Raw genomic sequence first — 17,206 nt, forward strand, 5'->3', positions numbered from 1 at the left:
CAGTGAAGCGGTCCGACTGGTTCTGCAGTTCTTCCCGTTTGTCTCTCTGACAGCAGCCAGCTCAGGAATGAACCATCACAGTTTATTTTTATCACACCAACGTTTAATTTCATCCATTAAACCAGAATGAAGCTGAACTGGTCCAACTGGGCCATCAGTTCCTCTTCCTGCATTATGACCTGAAGCAGCTCGTCCTGTGATTGGATGAGAACAGAACGCGTCAGATTCTCATTCGTTCCCACAGCCACCAGTGATCAGACCAGTTTAACTCCACCTCTGGTTTGTTTTCATTAACCTGCCTTTTGTACTTATATGGAACAGGATTAGGTTCACTGGGGGAAAAAAATAAACTTTGGAGAGAGAAAAAAGGGAAAATCTGATTAAAGTCAGAATAATAATTTTTTTGGTTTCCTTAATCTTCTTCTGGTATACTTCTGTGCAAAGTGCAGCTTTATTATGACGTTTATTAGTTTAAATGTTTAAATGTCCACTAGATGGCAGTAAAACACCATGAGTGTATAAACAAGAGAAATCTCTGACTTGTCCAGCCCGGATGGTTGATGCAGAAATAGACCTGCTTTCCTTTTAAAACAGAAATGTGCAAAATAAGTGAAAAAATAAAACATCAACGTTACTGTGAATAAACATCAGTTGAAAGCGATCGAGGTAATTTATAAAACACATTGTGATCTTTGGCGCCCTCTGCTGGCGAGGAACAAACACCGTTAGCAAATTCCTTTAAACTTCATTTCCCTTCAGGCTGTTGGCTCCAAGCTGCTCTACGTCTCTTCAGTTTTGTTAAAACTATAAATTTTATTATAGTTAAAATATAATCTAAACCTCCACAAAAGGCCAGACTCTCTTTTAAAACTGTTTTCTTCAATTGTTTGCCAGATTTCTGGAGTTTTCTGAAGATCTTAACGACTTTGGCTGATTTTCTTCAACATTTTTATTATTTAAGCTCAATTTCACCTATCATTCAAACCACGGGGTAGAAGAAGCTGCTAAGCGTGAAGATTATCATTAGTAGTCGCACTTCTTTATAAATATCCTCAATCAGAGGGAAATATTCTAAAAACCAAAAAGCAATTAACTGAAAAGTTGACATGCAAAAAATAGTAAGAGAAACCTCAGTTTCTGTGTTGAGCTTTTAGGGAGATTTTTAAAGACATTACTTTAAGATATCGATCATCTCCTGATAATATACTAATATTACTAGTAATAAAATAAAACTGTGCAACACATTCTCACTCCCTACTCGTCAAATATTGACGACTTGGGACGATTTCTGACATCCGTCACATGTTTACCATTCGCTGACGATTTGAGAGGGTTCCCTCAACGTCACATGTTTACAGTCAATTGTTGACGCGAAGGGTTCTGTCAACCGCTCCCTAAGCGTGCAGAACCCAGGATTTGTTTAGGTTTAGGGTGAAGGTTACGGTTAGGCTCAGGGTTGAATCCCTCGCATCAACATGTAACGCTGAGGGACCTTCAGGGAGTGAGAATGTCTTGAACTGCGAAGTTTTAAGAAGGAAAGCGTCAGAAATGAGATCAGGTAAGTTTTTTCATTTAATCTTTTCAACAAATTAAATCTAGTTTTCTTTATTCGTTCACTATTTTCTTGTCATTGTATAAAAATCCTCTCTGTCTTTAAAGTTACAAACTGTAAAAAGCGTAGAAACTGTTTCTCTGTGATTCCTCCGCTTTTATTATTTTTCCAGAACTAACAGATCATTTAACAATTTCTGCATCTGAAACAGAAATCACTTCACTTCCAGTTTCTGACACCCACAGATCCGCGGCAGGAGACGCGGATCGGCCCGGTGAGTCCATTTCCACGCTGCGCATTTTCCGCACAGAGCGCGATGCTGTGAAGCTGCAGCTGCGTATTTAAAACCTGCTCTGTCTGCAAAAAACACGAACCACAATCACTCCGGCGGAGGTTCATGATGTTTTCCTCTCCTGTTCAGGAAACTCCGCCTGTTGAGACGGAATCGTCGGTTTGGATGAAATATTACGAGGCAGAAACATTTTATTTTACGGGTTTACAAAATGTATTTTTTATGCGAACAGGTCATCGCCCCTCCCCCTTCGACATAAACTTGTACAACTCATCTTTAATTAAAGTGTCAATAATAATAATAAATGTACATATATGTGAGTAAATCGCTGCCTACAGGGCAATTAAAACAGAATGAAACAAAAACAGGGCAATATTTCATCATTTCATATATATTTGAGCCAAAGAGCCTCTTCTGTTAGTCAGTGTCTAAACCTCCTGTTGTTGGCATGTTTTCTATCATTCTTACAGCTTGATACGAAACCTTTTCCAAACTGGCAACCCACATTAACAAAATGGTGAAATATTATTAACCACAAAACGCTATTTATAAAAGATATCAAGGTTTTTCCTACACAATCCAAACGTTTTTAAAACTAAAGCCGTCTTTAAAGGAATGTGAATATTATTTAACTTTCTAATATATTATTTAACTTTATTTTCGCTAAATAAAACGAAAAGGTTGTTTTATAAAAAAAAAAAAGATGCTCCATTCAGACGTTTGCCAGTAAGGACTTTACAGTACAATTCAATACTAAAACAGTCAGAGGAAGGAAAAAACATATTCTAAGCACTAAAACCAAACAAACAGCCATCGACTAAAATAATTCAGTTCCTTCTGAGTGTAGAAGGAACACACAGAAGTTCCTGAGTGTTCACTCAGGAAAAAAATAATGTTGAAAAAATAATGTTTCTCTTCACAACATCCATCCATTCATTTTCTATTCAACCTTTGTCCCTAATGGGGTCAGGACAGCACAGAGACATACAACCACTCACACTCACACCTAGGGAGAATTTAGAGAGACCAATTAACCTGACAGTCATGTTTTTGGACTGTGGGAGGAAGCCGGAGAACCCGGAGAGAACCCACCATGCACAGGGAGAACATGCAAACTCCATGTAGAAAGACCCCGGGCCGGGAATCGAACCCAGGACTTTCTTGCTTTAAGGCAACTGCACCACTGTGCAGCCCTCTTCGCAACATCTATTTATTAATCTATTTCTTTGATTTTTTTTCTTTATCTATATTATTGTTTTGGTCTCAGAAAATGACTGAGTGATGAAGAGACTGATGTCTGGTTCTTTAGGTTCTGCGGTTCCTCTCCTGATCCATTGTGTCTGATATCAAACCCGCTGGCTGTCACTGAATATCACCGACACGTTTATTTTAATGCCCCTATTAAACTTCACTGTGATTGTTTAGCTTGTCTTCCCACTACCGTCTGTGTTTTTGCCAGAGGTTTTATTTCTAGTATCGGGTAGACATTTTAAAAAGACGCTGGTTGATAGCAGCTCACTGCGGCTGCGCAGTGTCCGTCTCTAGGTAACCATGACAACAGCGTCAGTTCGTGGAGTCCTATTTAGGTCCAGCAATGACAATTTAACTGACTTTAACATTTCCCGTGTTTTGTTTTGGTCATTATTATTCCACTTATTGTTGAGATGTGTGTGTGATCGGTGTGTCTGTCAGTCATTTATAGCAATACGGAATAAATCGCGTCCCGTATTGGACAACAACAACCAGCTGTCATTGTAGCCTAGCTTAAGCTAACATGAATATTTACATCTCTCTTCTTGATACACTGACATTACTTACCTTCTGTCTTTCAACCACTTTGAAAAGCTTTTCTTCGTCTCTCCAACATCTTTATTCTTCCCCCTCTTCTGTTTTCTGTTTTGTGCCTCGGAGTTTTTTCTGCGCCTCATCTTTAGCTCCCTGTTGTCCGGTGCTTTGCTAAAGCAGCTCCTCCGGACCGCTGCCCAAGTTACCTGTAGGGAGGGGAGGGCGGCTAATCAGTGCTGTTCTTCTGTTATGGATCATTTCATACACAAACTGTTGTTAAATACATAAAATACTAATTAGACAAAAAATAAAATAAAATAAAAAATCCCCACATAATTTTTGCGCCACCTCTAGTGCAGCGCCCCTATGAGTTTTTTACACTGCATAGCCTCTTTTTGAGCCACAGGTTTTGGGTGCAATCCCCCGTCAGAGGGGTTTTCAGAGAAAGATTTTAACCTGTCTGTGACTCAAAACGTTTTCAGACTGAATCTTCAGCTTACAATATTTCCCCTGAGTAACTCATCTTCTATTTGAATTAGGATGATGTTGTTTAGTTACGCAAATAAAGCTGTAAAGCTCCAATTCATGTAAACAGCGTCGCTTCAAACATCAAGAGCTCAGCATGGAGAACGGTTAATTTTCCCCAACAGTCTGTTTCTGGTTCATCTGCTTCAATGAAACGGACAGAAGTCAGAAATCAAACCAGAGGAGCTGATAAAACCACAGAAACACGGAGGCTGTGGTTGACGGGGGCTTTGTCTTTGCAAACATAAAAACATGCTGAGACACACCCAAGAGTAAAAACCGTAAAGTTTCATAAATCATCCAGAACAATTTCATTTATTAGCTGTAAGCTGGATCTGTCCATCCGCCTCCATCAACCCACGTTTAGGTTTGTCAGATTGTTTGTTTTATTTATTTTTTTGTCTTCTTGCAGACAACAAAGGAAGCTTTTCATTGTGCAAGGAAAAGTGTTTCTACTCCACATAATAAATAAATGTTGGTGCCGATCTCCACCTTACACTGAAAAAACACAAAAAATTAGTTTGTAGTGCAAATAAATTAGCATGACTGAAATAAGACAAAATTAACAAAAATAACTTTTCAGAAAGATAAAACAGCTTTTTTTAAATAAATAATTCCTTAATGTTGATGAAAAAGGTCCAACATTGGCAGATTATCTCACTTATAACATTTTTCCCAATTGTGAAATAATCTGCCAATGTTGGAACTTTTTAATCAACATTAAGGAATTATTTACTTAAAATAAGCTGCTTTATCTTGCTGAAAAGTTATTTTTGTTTTATTTCAAGTTTACTAAGTTTACTAAGATATTTGGACAAGAAATCATACAAAAAAAAAAAAAAACCCAGGTTAAAATGTTGTGTTTTTACAGTGTATGGCTGTGCAGAGTATTAAACTGAGCTAACTGTCCTGTGTTTGGACTGAGGATTCAGGGAAAACATGCAGAAAACTCAAAACCTTCAAACTGAAAGAAAACCGAGGCACAAAATGTACAATACAAATCTGGAACAAACTTCCATAAAACTGCAAAACTGCTGAAACACTGAGTTCCTGTAAACTGAGACTAAAAACCCAGCTGGTTAAAGTTGCTTTTGGTTCCTACTAACTGGATCTCTGATCAACACATTTGATGTTTATTTACATGATGATTTTAACAAAAAATGAAATGAAATTTGCTCTGAAAACAAACTTGACTTAATTTGGAGGAAACTGCAACTAAAGCTGAATTACAGCAGACATCATTCGCCTGACATCCAGAACTTCACTTTTTTCTTGCTTTCAAAGAATAATTCAATCTCATTCTGTACATTTAGTACAAATTGATCATTTTAGTTAAAATTTTATTATTTTTTTTCTTACCCTCATCCATAAATCTGTTATGTTTGAAAAAGAACAAACAGAAAACAGTCGGATGAAAACGGTCTTATCGCTGATCTTCCTCCTGACCTCAGATCTGTGGGCGCCACAGAGCGGCGGGCGTCTGCGTGGTTTAGTTTGGGTTTCACTCACACACTTTTCTCTTTTCAGAATAACTAAACGCTCTTCTGTTCAATTAGCTGAAATGTGGGTGATGATCTGGAAATGAGTCAGCAGAAAGAACATTTCAACAACTTCCCTCACAATTACTGTACAAAATGCCAGAACATGACAGACATGAAAGAAATTAGCAGAGGATGGCGGGTTTTCAAGGTTTTCATATTTCACTCCACATTACCTCAGTTGAGCCATCTGAAACTAGCAGTTAGCATTAAAACAATGGAGAGAAAATTCAAGATGGCGGCACCAGTTCAGCTCAGGTCCTGAAATTACCTGGTGTTTGATTTAATGACCAGAAGAGAAACAGTCTCATCTGTTCAGACCTCACTTGCAAAACGATGACTTGGGCCGCCTGTGGTTATTACTGAGTAACAGACTTATTTATTTATTTATTTAAGTAAAATCTGGGTAGTTTGATTGGCTGCAGTTCAGCTCATGCACACAAAGTGTGGAGAACAGAAACAGTTTGTGTTTGGGACTGAATGAAGTATTTTTACTCTAACTTGAGTAAAATCTCTGGATTTTTTACCCACTGAATGAAAAACAAACAAAAAGTCACCAGACTCAGACAAACAGCTGCAGTTTCTGTTAAAGTTTCTTCAGGTTTTTAATGGAAGAAACTGATTTTGAAAAGTTTTCTTGTCTGATTTTGTTATTTTTGCTGTTATTTCTATGAATTATTGTCATTTTGCTTCTTAAAATACCAAAAATTTCCACGTAGCTTTATATTTTGAGCCATCTGATTAGTAAATGATTGATAATTTGATCAGTTACTCAGTTCTTGATTAGACTTTCTACCAAATACTTTTAACTGACTAATTTCTTGGGCGGCTGCTTTTCACTTCCACTTTAGTAAAAATATGTTGACGTAGTGCTACTCTTACGTGAGTTTAATTTTTGGCCACTCAACTGACCTCTGATGATAACAAAGCTTCATTTTAAAACATTTTTACAGCGTTTTTCTGGTCGTCTAAATCCAGATATCTGTGTCAGCAGCAGGTGAAGATCTGAATCCTGCCGCGGGTTTCAGACTAACAACAGGGTTTTGTCTGGAAGTTTGTTCAAGGCGGATCCACAGTTGAGTCAGTTTGCAGTCAAAGTAAACACAATAAAACACAACAAAGAAAAGCAGGTGTTATGAGGAGAGTTAAAAAATAAAACAGTCATTAGGCAAAATGAAACTATGAAACTTTACTTCTGTCAACAGCAGATTTGATTTCTGTAGGTTACAACTACAACTGCAAATATGTGATAATTTCTTCATGTTTTGGAAAATTTAGAGGGAAAAATTACTTTTGCAATGGAGTCAGATTATTCTGACAATCTGGAGATAAAATCAGCAAACAGGAAGGCAGCGATGTGAGGCCTAAAAGTCACACACCACAGAGACATTTCAGTTCACATGAGCAGCACGCTGGTAGCTTCTGCACGGAAAACATTTTAAATCAGGAATGGAAGAACGTGCAGAACTGTAGGCGAGATGAAGAAACAAATATCTATTTATCTGTTAGGAAAGAGTAAACTTGGATTAGTGCAAAACGGCACCAAACTTTTCCACAGGGGATTTAATGTGATCATCTAAAGATGTTTGGGTTTCAATTGATGGAGTTTTAAAGTATCACTTTCATTAAATCTACTAAAAATGACTTTTAGTAAAGAAACTACAATAAAAACAGAGATGGGCCACAAAATGAGACTTGAGACTCCATTTAACTCCATCCGTAGTGAATTTTACATCTGCAGAAAAGATTTAGGTGTAACGTTTGAGTTATGATGGGATTAAAATGTTAAAATATTGAGATCTAATTTGGAATATGAGCAAGATCATCCAAACTTTTTCCCACAGGGTGAAAATAATTCAGTTAAAACCATTAAAGACTCATAAAGATCATGTAGATACAAAATATTAAATGTTATAGCAAGATTACATTATTTTCTAAATTTGTGGGGCTGGTTGTGCTATAAAATGAGCTTTTTATTAAAATTAGGTCAATGTTTGTTAGTGTAGTCCAGGGGTCCCCATAGTGGGTCCTGGAGGGCCGGCATCCTGCAAGTTTTAGTCTCCCCCTGGTTTATCGCACCTTTACTAATTAAAGCCACTTGGATGAATTAGATTTTATTTTGTTTTTACTTCCAATTCTGCATATATAACTTGATGATTTTGAGTTGGTGTATCACTGAAAATCTTCCCCATTAAAAATGAGCAATGAGAAGAAAGTTCAAGGTGTCTGAATACTTTTGAAAGGTTCTGCACATTCAGGTGTCTCCTTTCAAACTTTTATTATCCAGCAGGAGGCAGATTTAGAATATATGGGAGTGTTAAGTTTTCAGTTACATAAACAGCGGCTCCTTCTCCACTCACGTGACCGTGGGAATCTCTCACGCCTCCAACCGGCTCATATTTCTCACAATATTTCCTAATAATATTGTGACAAAACGCTGCGCTACTTCATCCCTTTCTGGTTGGTTTAGTGCATCGATGTGTGAAGCTGTTCATGTTGCGGTGCCGCTTTTGAATGAATGAAACTGAAGAGACGCTCAATCGGACTTTCCCTGATTCACTTCCGCATTTTCTGGCTTTCCGCGCGCGCCTCTTTTCTTCTACAAATCCGCGAGCGGAGTTCGTAAATGATCGGCTCTGATTGGCTGTACGCGCCTCTCCAAAGGTGATGGCGAGCCGGTTGAAGGCAAAGTTGACATCACACGATGTTTTTCATTTCTATTTTTTTATTTTTTTTTCAGTTTTTACTACTGACTGGGACCCGCTGCGTCTTTCTCTCTCTCTGGTAAGACTGGAAATATCTACTTCCTCATCTTAAAACGCTCCAAAAGTAAATTGAAAACACTTTTAATGCAAGTATTAGACGCGGTGTTCCCTGCAGCTGCAGACTGAAAGCATTTTCACCGTTCTGGTGCATTTAAAGCATCTCTGGCAGTTTTGAAAGGCAGGATAGATGCTTAGTAAGCAGCGCCATTGGAAAAAGAAATAGGAAGTAGTTTATCTGATTGTGCATAAAATGTTGCGTCATTCATCGACAAATGATGTTGCAAAGTGTTCAAAAGTTCTGGCTACTGTTTGTGTGCGTAAATATGAAGACAGAAGATGATTTTAATCAAGTCTAAGATGAAATAGTGAAGAAAAACTACGAGGAATTTCTCCTCTAATAGGAAACACGTGCAGATTCTTTCAGTGAGAAAAACCGAGCAGACTTGATACTCCAACATTTTACTCATTTAATAAATGTTTGATTGAAACATCATCTGTTCCTTTATTAACTTAAAGATGAAGATCTTTGCTCAAAACTTAAACTCTGTTCATTTTTATTGATAATAAATAGTAAATAAGCATCACAGACAGATGGAGAAACCAGATGAGGTTTTCCTGCAGCTGTTCAAATAGTTTTAATAAAGGAAAATGTGATTAAAAAAAATCAGAAAAGTAGAAACTTGTTTTTTATTTTATCGATAATTTCTAAACTATCACCGTTTATTTTTAAAACATTAGTTTTAACCTATATATTATTTGATTTGGATGAAAAATGAAGAAATTTACTAAGCAAAGATATTATATGTAGTAAAAGCAGATTCTGTGGGGGTAATTAATTGTTTTACACTCATTTATACACATGAAACAACAAACACCAACCTGAGTTCTTACATGTCTTAAGATATAAAGCACATGGCGTTAGCTTCCCATTGAGAAAATAGTCCAAATTAAAGTTATTACAGCTGTTTTCTGAGTTTATATTTAGTTTTTACCCTCATAAATTCAATATTTAGCAGGCAGACTGACGTGTTTTACAGAGAGATTTAATCTAAGCAAACTAGTGAGAAATTAGAAACAGAACGGAGGAGAAATATCAACTTTTAACTAAATCTGACTCTTTATCCCTTAAACTGCAACTATTTAATCAATAACTAATAACTAATATACACATTAAATCCCTGAAAGTCGCTTAAAGAAAACATGTTTGGCACTTGATAATCTGCTTGACATTAGGTCTGAATTTTATCCAGGTTTTCCTTTTGCTGTAACTCTAAACACTGAAGATCGGTTCAAAGTTTTATAAACATCTTTTTTTGATAAGATGTTTTTGTGTAGCAAATATTATTTGTAAATGTAAATATATTAATGTAATGTAAATGTTTTAAGGGAACTTTAGAGAAAGAGGTTAAATCTTCCACGTGGAGGAGTTTTCAGGACACTCAGAAACGGATCCGTCTCCTCAGAACACGTGTCAAACTCAGGATCCGGGGGCCAAATGTGGCCCTCCAAAGCTTTTTATGTGGCCCTCCAGACTCCAGATTGCATCAACAAGTCCCTCCAGATTTTCAACAAATCTGCTAAACTCAAACAAAATTCACATCTACATTTTTTCAGATTTTTACTGCAAATTTTTCTCAAAACTGTTGGGATGAAGTCACTGCTGCCTCAGCCGTCCTTGATGTGAAGTTACAGCTCATGTTTAACAAGTTAAAAGTCATGTTTAACGTCATACATTAGCACAAATATTGTAAAAAATCCTTACAAATATTGTTAAATTAGCATCACAAATCATGATCTCTGATCATCGTAATGAAAATCTAAATCTAAATCCTGGTTGGACTGATCAGTGTGAAAAGATGTTCAATATTATTTAATTTTAAGAAACACTGAAACAATTATCAATAGATTGTAACCGGCCCTTTAAGAACATTCTGATTTCTGATATGGACCAAAACCAAAATGAGTTCAACACCCTGACTAGAAGATCCTCATTCACAGGATACATTCCTGTGAATTTATCACATTTATCTTGTTTTGTTTGCAGTTTGTTCACTTGTTTTCCATTTAAGCTACTTTAATTCAACATATTTTTTTAATTTTAGAGCGAATATGTTGTCCAGATTCAGCTGCTGCATCCTGAACTGAGCGGCTCTGAAACTGGACGTCTGGCCTCAACTGTTGCTCCACAGCTTGAACACATTAAAGATCTAATCAAATAAAAAATAAAGATTTTTACAACAAAAAATCATAGCTATGAGCCCAACAACACAACCGCTTTACCTTTTAGTTTTAACGTCAAATTTGAACATATTTGAATCTTTTCTCCTCTCTCTGCTGTTTCAGCCGCCATTTTTAGGAGAACAAAAAACTCCCGTTCTGGTGAGTTTGTCAGGTAGTTTGAATTATATTTAAATATAAGGTATTTTAACAAAGAAGTACTGAAACGTCAGAGTTTAATCCAGCTAACAAATCCTCTAGGTTGACGTCTAGATGTCGCGTTTCTATGACGTCGTGTTTTATCATGTTGACCTTGACTTTAAAAATCATAAACCTGTCACAATAAGCAATAAATCAATTAATCACATGATAAATTATAACAAACTCCATAATTTTTATTTGTGTGATTTATCGTTTTTCTCTCTTTCTACTAAAAACTGGACGGTAAAAATCTTCAGTCTCAACCAGCCCCTTTTTTTGAAGGATAATTTTGTTTACAGAAACTTTATAATTCATTTAATTTGTTTTATTTTCTGTCGTTTAACCTTCCTGGATGTTCAACGTTCCACCGTGTTGAAACACTTTCTCAGTTTGATCACTTTACAAACTACAACCAGCCAAATCTTAAGTCTCATTCTGAATTTTTTATTCTCTGTTCTTTATTTCTGCAGGTCCATAAGTTGCCGGTTCAGATCGAGACCCTAACAGGAAACATTCAGGTCGGCACAGGAAGTGCAAACGGTCGGCGATAAATCCTGAGTGGAGTGAACAGACAGAAGAATGAAAACAACCCGACCGGCACTGAGGGCGTGAGAAACGCCTGCGACGACAGAAACATGTCATGGATTTAAGTATTAAAGTAATCTATTACTTTTAAGGAATAATGTTTGTTGCAACAAGAGGCTTTATGAGTTTAGAAAACGAGACGTGGTTGCACGAGTTTGCTAAAAAAAAATCCTTCAAGCATCAACATGTGAAAAGCTGCTTGAATAAACATCAGCAGAGCTTTAAACTAATATGTAATCTGACTATTGTTTGGATTAAATCTGAGATTTTTACAGAAAAATCAGGTGAAGCTGAAACAACCACATAAGGAGTTTATGGTAAAACATTTATTTTATGTTAAAAGTTATTTTATCTTAAAGGCAAAATGTTTGTATTTATTGTACAGCTCTGTCATAATTACTGCTCTGCTCTGACTGGGTTGTTTTGTTTTTAGTAAATTAGCTTTGTCAGGGTCTATCTGCTCCAGTAAATGATTAATTGATTACTAAATTTGTTAATGATTATGTCAATAATCAGTTAATCATGATCGATCTGATTAATCCTGCTAGAAAGTGAAATCTGGTCCGTCTAAAACCTCCGTCTCGGTGAAAACAGAACCAGAGATGCTCCAAAAGCAGGAAGTAGACTCCGCAGGGCATTCTGGGTAAATGCAACCAAAAGCAGCGTGCTAGCCTAACGCTAGCTAGTGTCTTTGGAAATCGTTTCCCAAAGACAAAAGAGAAATCCTAGAGTTGCGCTCAGTGTATTCTTGTTGTTTCCTTCATCTGGTTCTTGTTGCAGCGCCCCCACAGGTGAGGAGAGGAACTGTTTAGTCAACTAAATGACCAAATATTTGGTATTTATTGGTCAAAGTCTAAAATATGTAATCTAATTGGTGATTATTATTAGAAGCATGTTGATTAAGATGAACACAAACATTGAGCCATATTATTACATTATCACTTTAAAAAAGAACAACTTCTGTATTTTTAATAATTAATGTCTACGTAGTGCTGCATTAGTGCTGAGCCTTTCCAGAAACAGCTGGTTTATTATGGAGCATTTAAATAAACAGTTTTTATATTAAACTTGTAAAACAAACTTTGTTTACTCTCTCTTGCAGGAGGACTTGATGTGGGTGATGATATTCCTCCTCTTCATCTGTGATCCCTGCAGTCAGTTTTTACTCTCACTTATTCTCTATTATCTTATTCTAATATTATTCTAATCAGATTAGAAATATGCTTGCAAAAAGTGACTTATTTCAACTTTTTCTCCTTTGAAGAGACGTGTGTCACGAAGGGCTTGACGGTCTACAGAGCCAAAGAAAACCAGGATGTCACCATTGATTGGAGCATTCCCAGGAAAACCAACTGGACTCTCCTCAACATGATCTGTCTCTCTGACTTGGATAAGATCGTTTTCGACATAGTAAGAGGTTCCCAGTCCCTGGCGGATGAGCAGTTTGCAGAACGGGTCCATTTGGACAAAGACTCTCCCCAGGAAGCAAAGATCCGACTCCGTCTGTCCAGAGTCCAAACCGAAGACTCTGGGATTTACACCTGCCACCTCAAAGACTTCGATGATGTCACTGAGAAATGGAGACTTCAAATGAAAGGTGAAAAAAAAACTTGGATTTAAGTTTTTGTCAAACAAGATAAGAAATGTCACTGAACTGTTTTTTTTCCTTGCAGAACGATTTATTCTGAATGTTACGACTGGAGGGAATGACGATCCGTCAAGAAACACGGCTTGTTTCGTGACTTCTCCACGTAAGTCAGTGGACTTTGATATAGTTTTCATTCTTCCACTTAACTTTCTACTGCTCCTAAAAACAGCCCAAACAAAACAACCCAACCATTCTTTGGCAATAAGTTGTGCTGCGTTCACACTGAAAACGCGTCCAAAACTTTGAGTTGGACGCTTGACATTTTGCTCCAGACTCGTTGGGGCGAGTCGTTGTTTTCTTTTTGTACAACAGCAGATGAAATTGAGAAGTTGGCACCAAAATATTTAGTAGTGAAAGCTTATACATAACGGAGGCTTCAGATTTCTTTGCCGAACATTTTGTTTTGAGTTTCTATTGAACAAACGACGGCAGCTGATAAAGGAACGACTCACGTTATGAGGAGCCTCTGGCCTTTTTCTTCCTTTCCTGGTTACTCTGAATGACGCCGTTGGACACGTGTTTAAATTTACCAGATAATTCAGAGGTGTGAGTTTTACAAGCTAGCTGGGTGCTGACGATGGTCGCTATCGGCGCTGTTTTCGTCTCACCCAAGCCCAGTTTGATGACCTGCTAACCCACATCGGTGCCTGCATCTCTTGGCAGGACACCAACTACATCATAGTGGTGTCTCTCTGGGATTGGTTGACGTTCCACGTACAGCAGCGAAAGTTCCGAATTTCCAAATCCAGCATTGGCCGCGTCGGACGTGATTGACGCGCACCAAAAAACTCGAAACACTCAAATTTTGAGTATTTCTAGCTGCACGTCTAGCTGTGCAGCGCTAGACCTGAGAAAAGTGCCTCCACTTAGACTTTGACACTCCTGACGCTCAGATCACCTTCAGTGTGAACGCTGCATTAATGTTTTTTTGGTAGCTTTAAAATGAGCTCAGCCCGTTACCTAGCAACCCAATAAGAGTTCCACCTGTCACCTAGCAACCCGAGCCTAACTCCATCAGATTCAGCTGGTTTTATGCGCTACTAACCATCCAGAAACCACTTCCTGCATTCTTGTTGGTTGTGTAGGAGGCTCTACTTCTGCTTTTCAAAGGTGTACGGTTCTATAACTGTGCGACTGTGAGCATCCATTTTCATGTGCGAGTGTAAATGTCGAGTTAGGGGCGTGGCCAGCAGCAACTTATGTGGATTTAAAGTGACAGACGCCCTGAATCAGCTCATCCTGAAGGGAGCTCACAATAGAAAAACTGGCCAGACTAATATCTGCTTATCTAATGATTCTGTGAAAAAAAGTGATGGAAATCTTTTGTATAGCTCGTAGATCTATTCCTACATTGCAGCACTGCCACCACGGTAACCTGCTGGCTTATTATGGGGAAACTGCAAACAAAAAATGGGCTTTTCTAACCCCGACTGCACAGAAACCTACCAGCTAACATTAACATCACGTGAACATTCATATTTATTCACAATTTTCTGGTTAGTCTAGCAACTGTAATGTCAGTGGTCTGGATGTAAACAAAGCAGTTTTTGTTTTTAGCTTTATTTCCTCTTTAACCTTAAATATTTGTGAATTCGAATCACCAAAATGAACCTTCAGTAGGTGTTTGATTTTTTGTAAGTTTAACCTCTTAATGAAGCTGCAGCAACAGAAGGACAAACCTGATCGTCGCGAACGGGGGGAAGAGTGATGCAGCGGTTTCACTTTGAGCGAGAGAATATTGTAACGAGGGAGCGAAAAGTGTAGAGGAATAAATGCTTCTTCATTCTTCCACCCCCACCAACCACAATAACCAGTTTGGTTTTAGTTCAGTTTCATCCACTTCTCCAATTTAACGAAGCGTTAATAAAGTCACACCAATGTTTGTGTAGTTTTCCCTAATCTGTTTAGAAACCTGATAAAACAGCATAAATATTTGTTCTTTTAGTTTTAATTCTGATTTATTAATGCTTTTTCTCCATGCAGATGCTGAACTCGCTCCAAGCGGACCGGACCCAAGCATTAAATTGGCTGTAACACTTCCAGTCGCCGCAGTAGTTGTGGCTCTTATATTTTACATTATTCACCATGTAGCTCGATCTCGAAGATAACTCTTAATCTTTATTTATTTTAATTATATGCAGCTTCTCTGACTGTCTGCGGGTTTCCCACTCCGCCTTCGGCGTCATGGTGACATTTTTCATCAGACCCGTTTCAGAGGAGTGGGTGATTCTGTAGCAGCTCCTTTGTACTGGTTTTTATGGTGAATGTCAATCATTAACTAGTAACATTTAGCACATATCTATTAATATTAACACTTTTTGTTCATTTTTGACAAAGCTTAAACTAATTGTGGATTTAGCCATTGGAGGATTTTTGGTGCTGAATTAGTTTGTGTTGTTTTCGTTTAGCAGCTAGTTTAGCTATTTGGCTAAGTAATAATTTTAAAACTTGAATATGAATCAACATGTTTTTGTACTGTTTTGTATATTTACTCATTTATTTGTTGCTTTATTTCTAAGCTCCAATAACATTTCTTTATCCAGTTGCCAATTGCTAGGCTAGCAATTAGCATGTTGCAGCTAAATAGATGTAAATAAAAAACAGTCGTCTTTATGTGACAGTGTTAGGGCCATGCTAAGAAAATAAAAAATTACAGGAATAAAGTTAAAATAATACAAGCATAAAGTGATAATAGTTCGACTTTATTGGTGTAATTTTATGACTTTATTCTCTTGATTTTATTTTATTTTTTCTGATTTAGCCCTTTTACTCCATCATATCTTGGTGCTGGAGGATTTTTGAAACCTTTTTTTATTCTTATTTTAGCAGATGGTTTAAATAATTCTACTGAGTGAATCAGTTTCAGTTTGTGTTCATTTGTCTCTGCTGGTTCCATGATGTTTGGGTAAAACTGGGAAATTCGTCATTCAGGTCATGAGATCATTTGTCATGTTGGTGTTCTGGTTTTCAGTGACGTGCAGATCAGGTTCTGTGAAACATTACAAAATGTTTCCATGAAACAGACACTTGTGCAATGAAGCAAAAGTCTGAAGACCAAAGAACACATTTCAAGTCCAGACTGATATTTAACACACTGCAGGGCTGCTGGAAACTTTTATTTTGAAAGTCCAGTTGGACCTTTATCAGTGCAGATGATGGATGGTGAGTAACTCCACATCTTGGTTACGTAAAACTTGCGTCTCTTGAATGATTTACAACTTCATGACTCTGGAAAGTCATAAATCGCATTGCAGTTTTACATTTTTATACTTGATTAAAAACATGAAGTTGTATTTATTGCATCCACTTTGCCAGAAACAATCATTTTCTGCATGGTTGTTGTTGATCTCCTTCTGTTTGAAGGGTTATTGTAACTTCTTTCTGGATTTTGTACGTTTTTAGCAAACATGTACAAAGTAAAGTTCATTTGTTACCTGTTTTTTTTCCACAGAAAATGTTCAGTATTTTTCAGCCTGATTTGTAATAAATCTAAATTTCATCAAACCATGAAGTCTTATTGTGTGTAAAGCTTGCAACACTGTAAAAACACAAAATCTTACCAAGTATTTTTGGTCTAATTTATTGTTCAAATACCTTAGTAAATTTGAAATAAGACAAAAAAATAATCTGCTAATAATAGCTTATTTTAGTTCCTCAATATTATATTTAGAAAGCACGACTTCCTGTGGTATATTTCACTTATAACAAGACATTTTTAATTTTTTTTGAAAGTTTTATCTTAGAAACTAGACAGAAATACTTGGTGAGATTTTATGTTTTTGCAGTGTAACTCACCTTGTTTGTTACAATCTGAGCTCTTCAGAGCATGCGGATAGTAAATTGTAGGGGTCCCAAGATAAAACCTTGGGGTACACCGGATGTAATTTTTGCCCACTCCCATGTAAAGATACCCAGTTTTATTACTTAAAAAAGGTTATTTTGAAATAAAATTACTAGAATACTACAGTATTGTGTTTTTGTAGTGCGATATCTAATAAAATAAAACCTTTGTAATCGAAAAAACATCAGATTAAGAAGCCGTATGACCTTTCTGTCACCATTTTATCTCTACAGTGAACTGTATCCTGCCCCACAATT

At 37.0% G+C, this 17,206-nt stretch overlaps 2 protein-coding genes across 6 annotated transcripts in view; both read left to right on the top strand.

Moving 5' to 3' along the window:
* LOC122820925 (zinc finger protein 420-like) overlaps nucleotides 1–17,206 on the top strand; it is a 175,621-nt gene that overhangs the window by 44,564 nt on the left and 113,851 nt on the right. The window lies entirely within an intron of this gene.
* LOC122821070 lies at nucleotides 1,425–16,572 on the top strand. Of its 3 annotated transcripts, XM_044098937.1 has the most exons (7): nucleotides 8,277–8,356; nucleotides 8,433–8,476; nucleotides 11,346–11,533; nucleotides 12,563–12,614; nucleotides 12,725–13,057; nucleotides 13,134–13,211; nucleotides 15,092–16,572. In XM_044098937.1, exons 3-7 carry the CDS (start codon nucleotides 11,516–11,518, stop codon nucleotides 15,214–15,216), a joined length of 606 nt encoding a protein of 201 aa, XP_043954872.1. In that variant the 5' UTR covers nucleotides 8,277–8,356; nucleotides 8,433–8,476; nucleotides 11,346–11,515; the 3' UTR covers nucleotides 15,217–16,572. The 3 variants fall into 3 exon arrangements, with proteins under 3 accessions (XP_043954871.1, XP_043954874.1, XP_043954872.1); XM_044098936.1 differs by lacking the exons at nucleotides 8,277–8,356; nucleotides 8,433–8,476 and adding an exon at nucleotides 1,425–1,558; XM_044098939.1 differs by lacking the exons at nucleotides 8,277–8,356; nucleotides 8,433–8,476 and adding an exon at nucleotides 1,425–1,558 and having other exon boundaries at nucleotides 11,346–11,525.

This window comes from Gambusia affinis, linkage group LG18 (genome assembly GCF_019740435.1).
Source record: "Gambusia affinis linkage group LG18, SWU_Gaff_1.0, whole genome shotgun sequence".
In the NCBI taxonomy this organism is placed as follows: Eukaryota; Metazoa; Chordata; class Actinopteri; order Cyprinodontiformes; family Poeciliidae; genus Gambusia; species Gambusia affinis.

Excerpts from the sequence above, each read along its gene's own strand:
- LOC122821070 (XM_044098936.1), top strand. Across the intron at positions 12,615-12,724 it reads CTTCATCTGTGATCCCTGCA|AGACGTGTGTCACGAAGGGC; the intron begins GTCAGTTTTTAC and ends TCTCCTTTGAAG. Across the intron at positions 13,212-15,091 it reads TTGTTTCGTGACTTCTCCAC|ATGCTGAACTCGCTCCAAGC; the intron begins GTAAGTCAGTGG and ends TTCTCCATGCAG.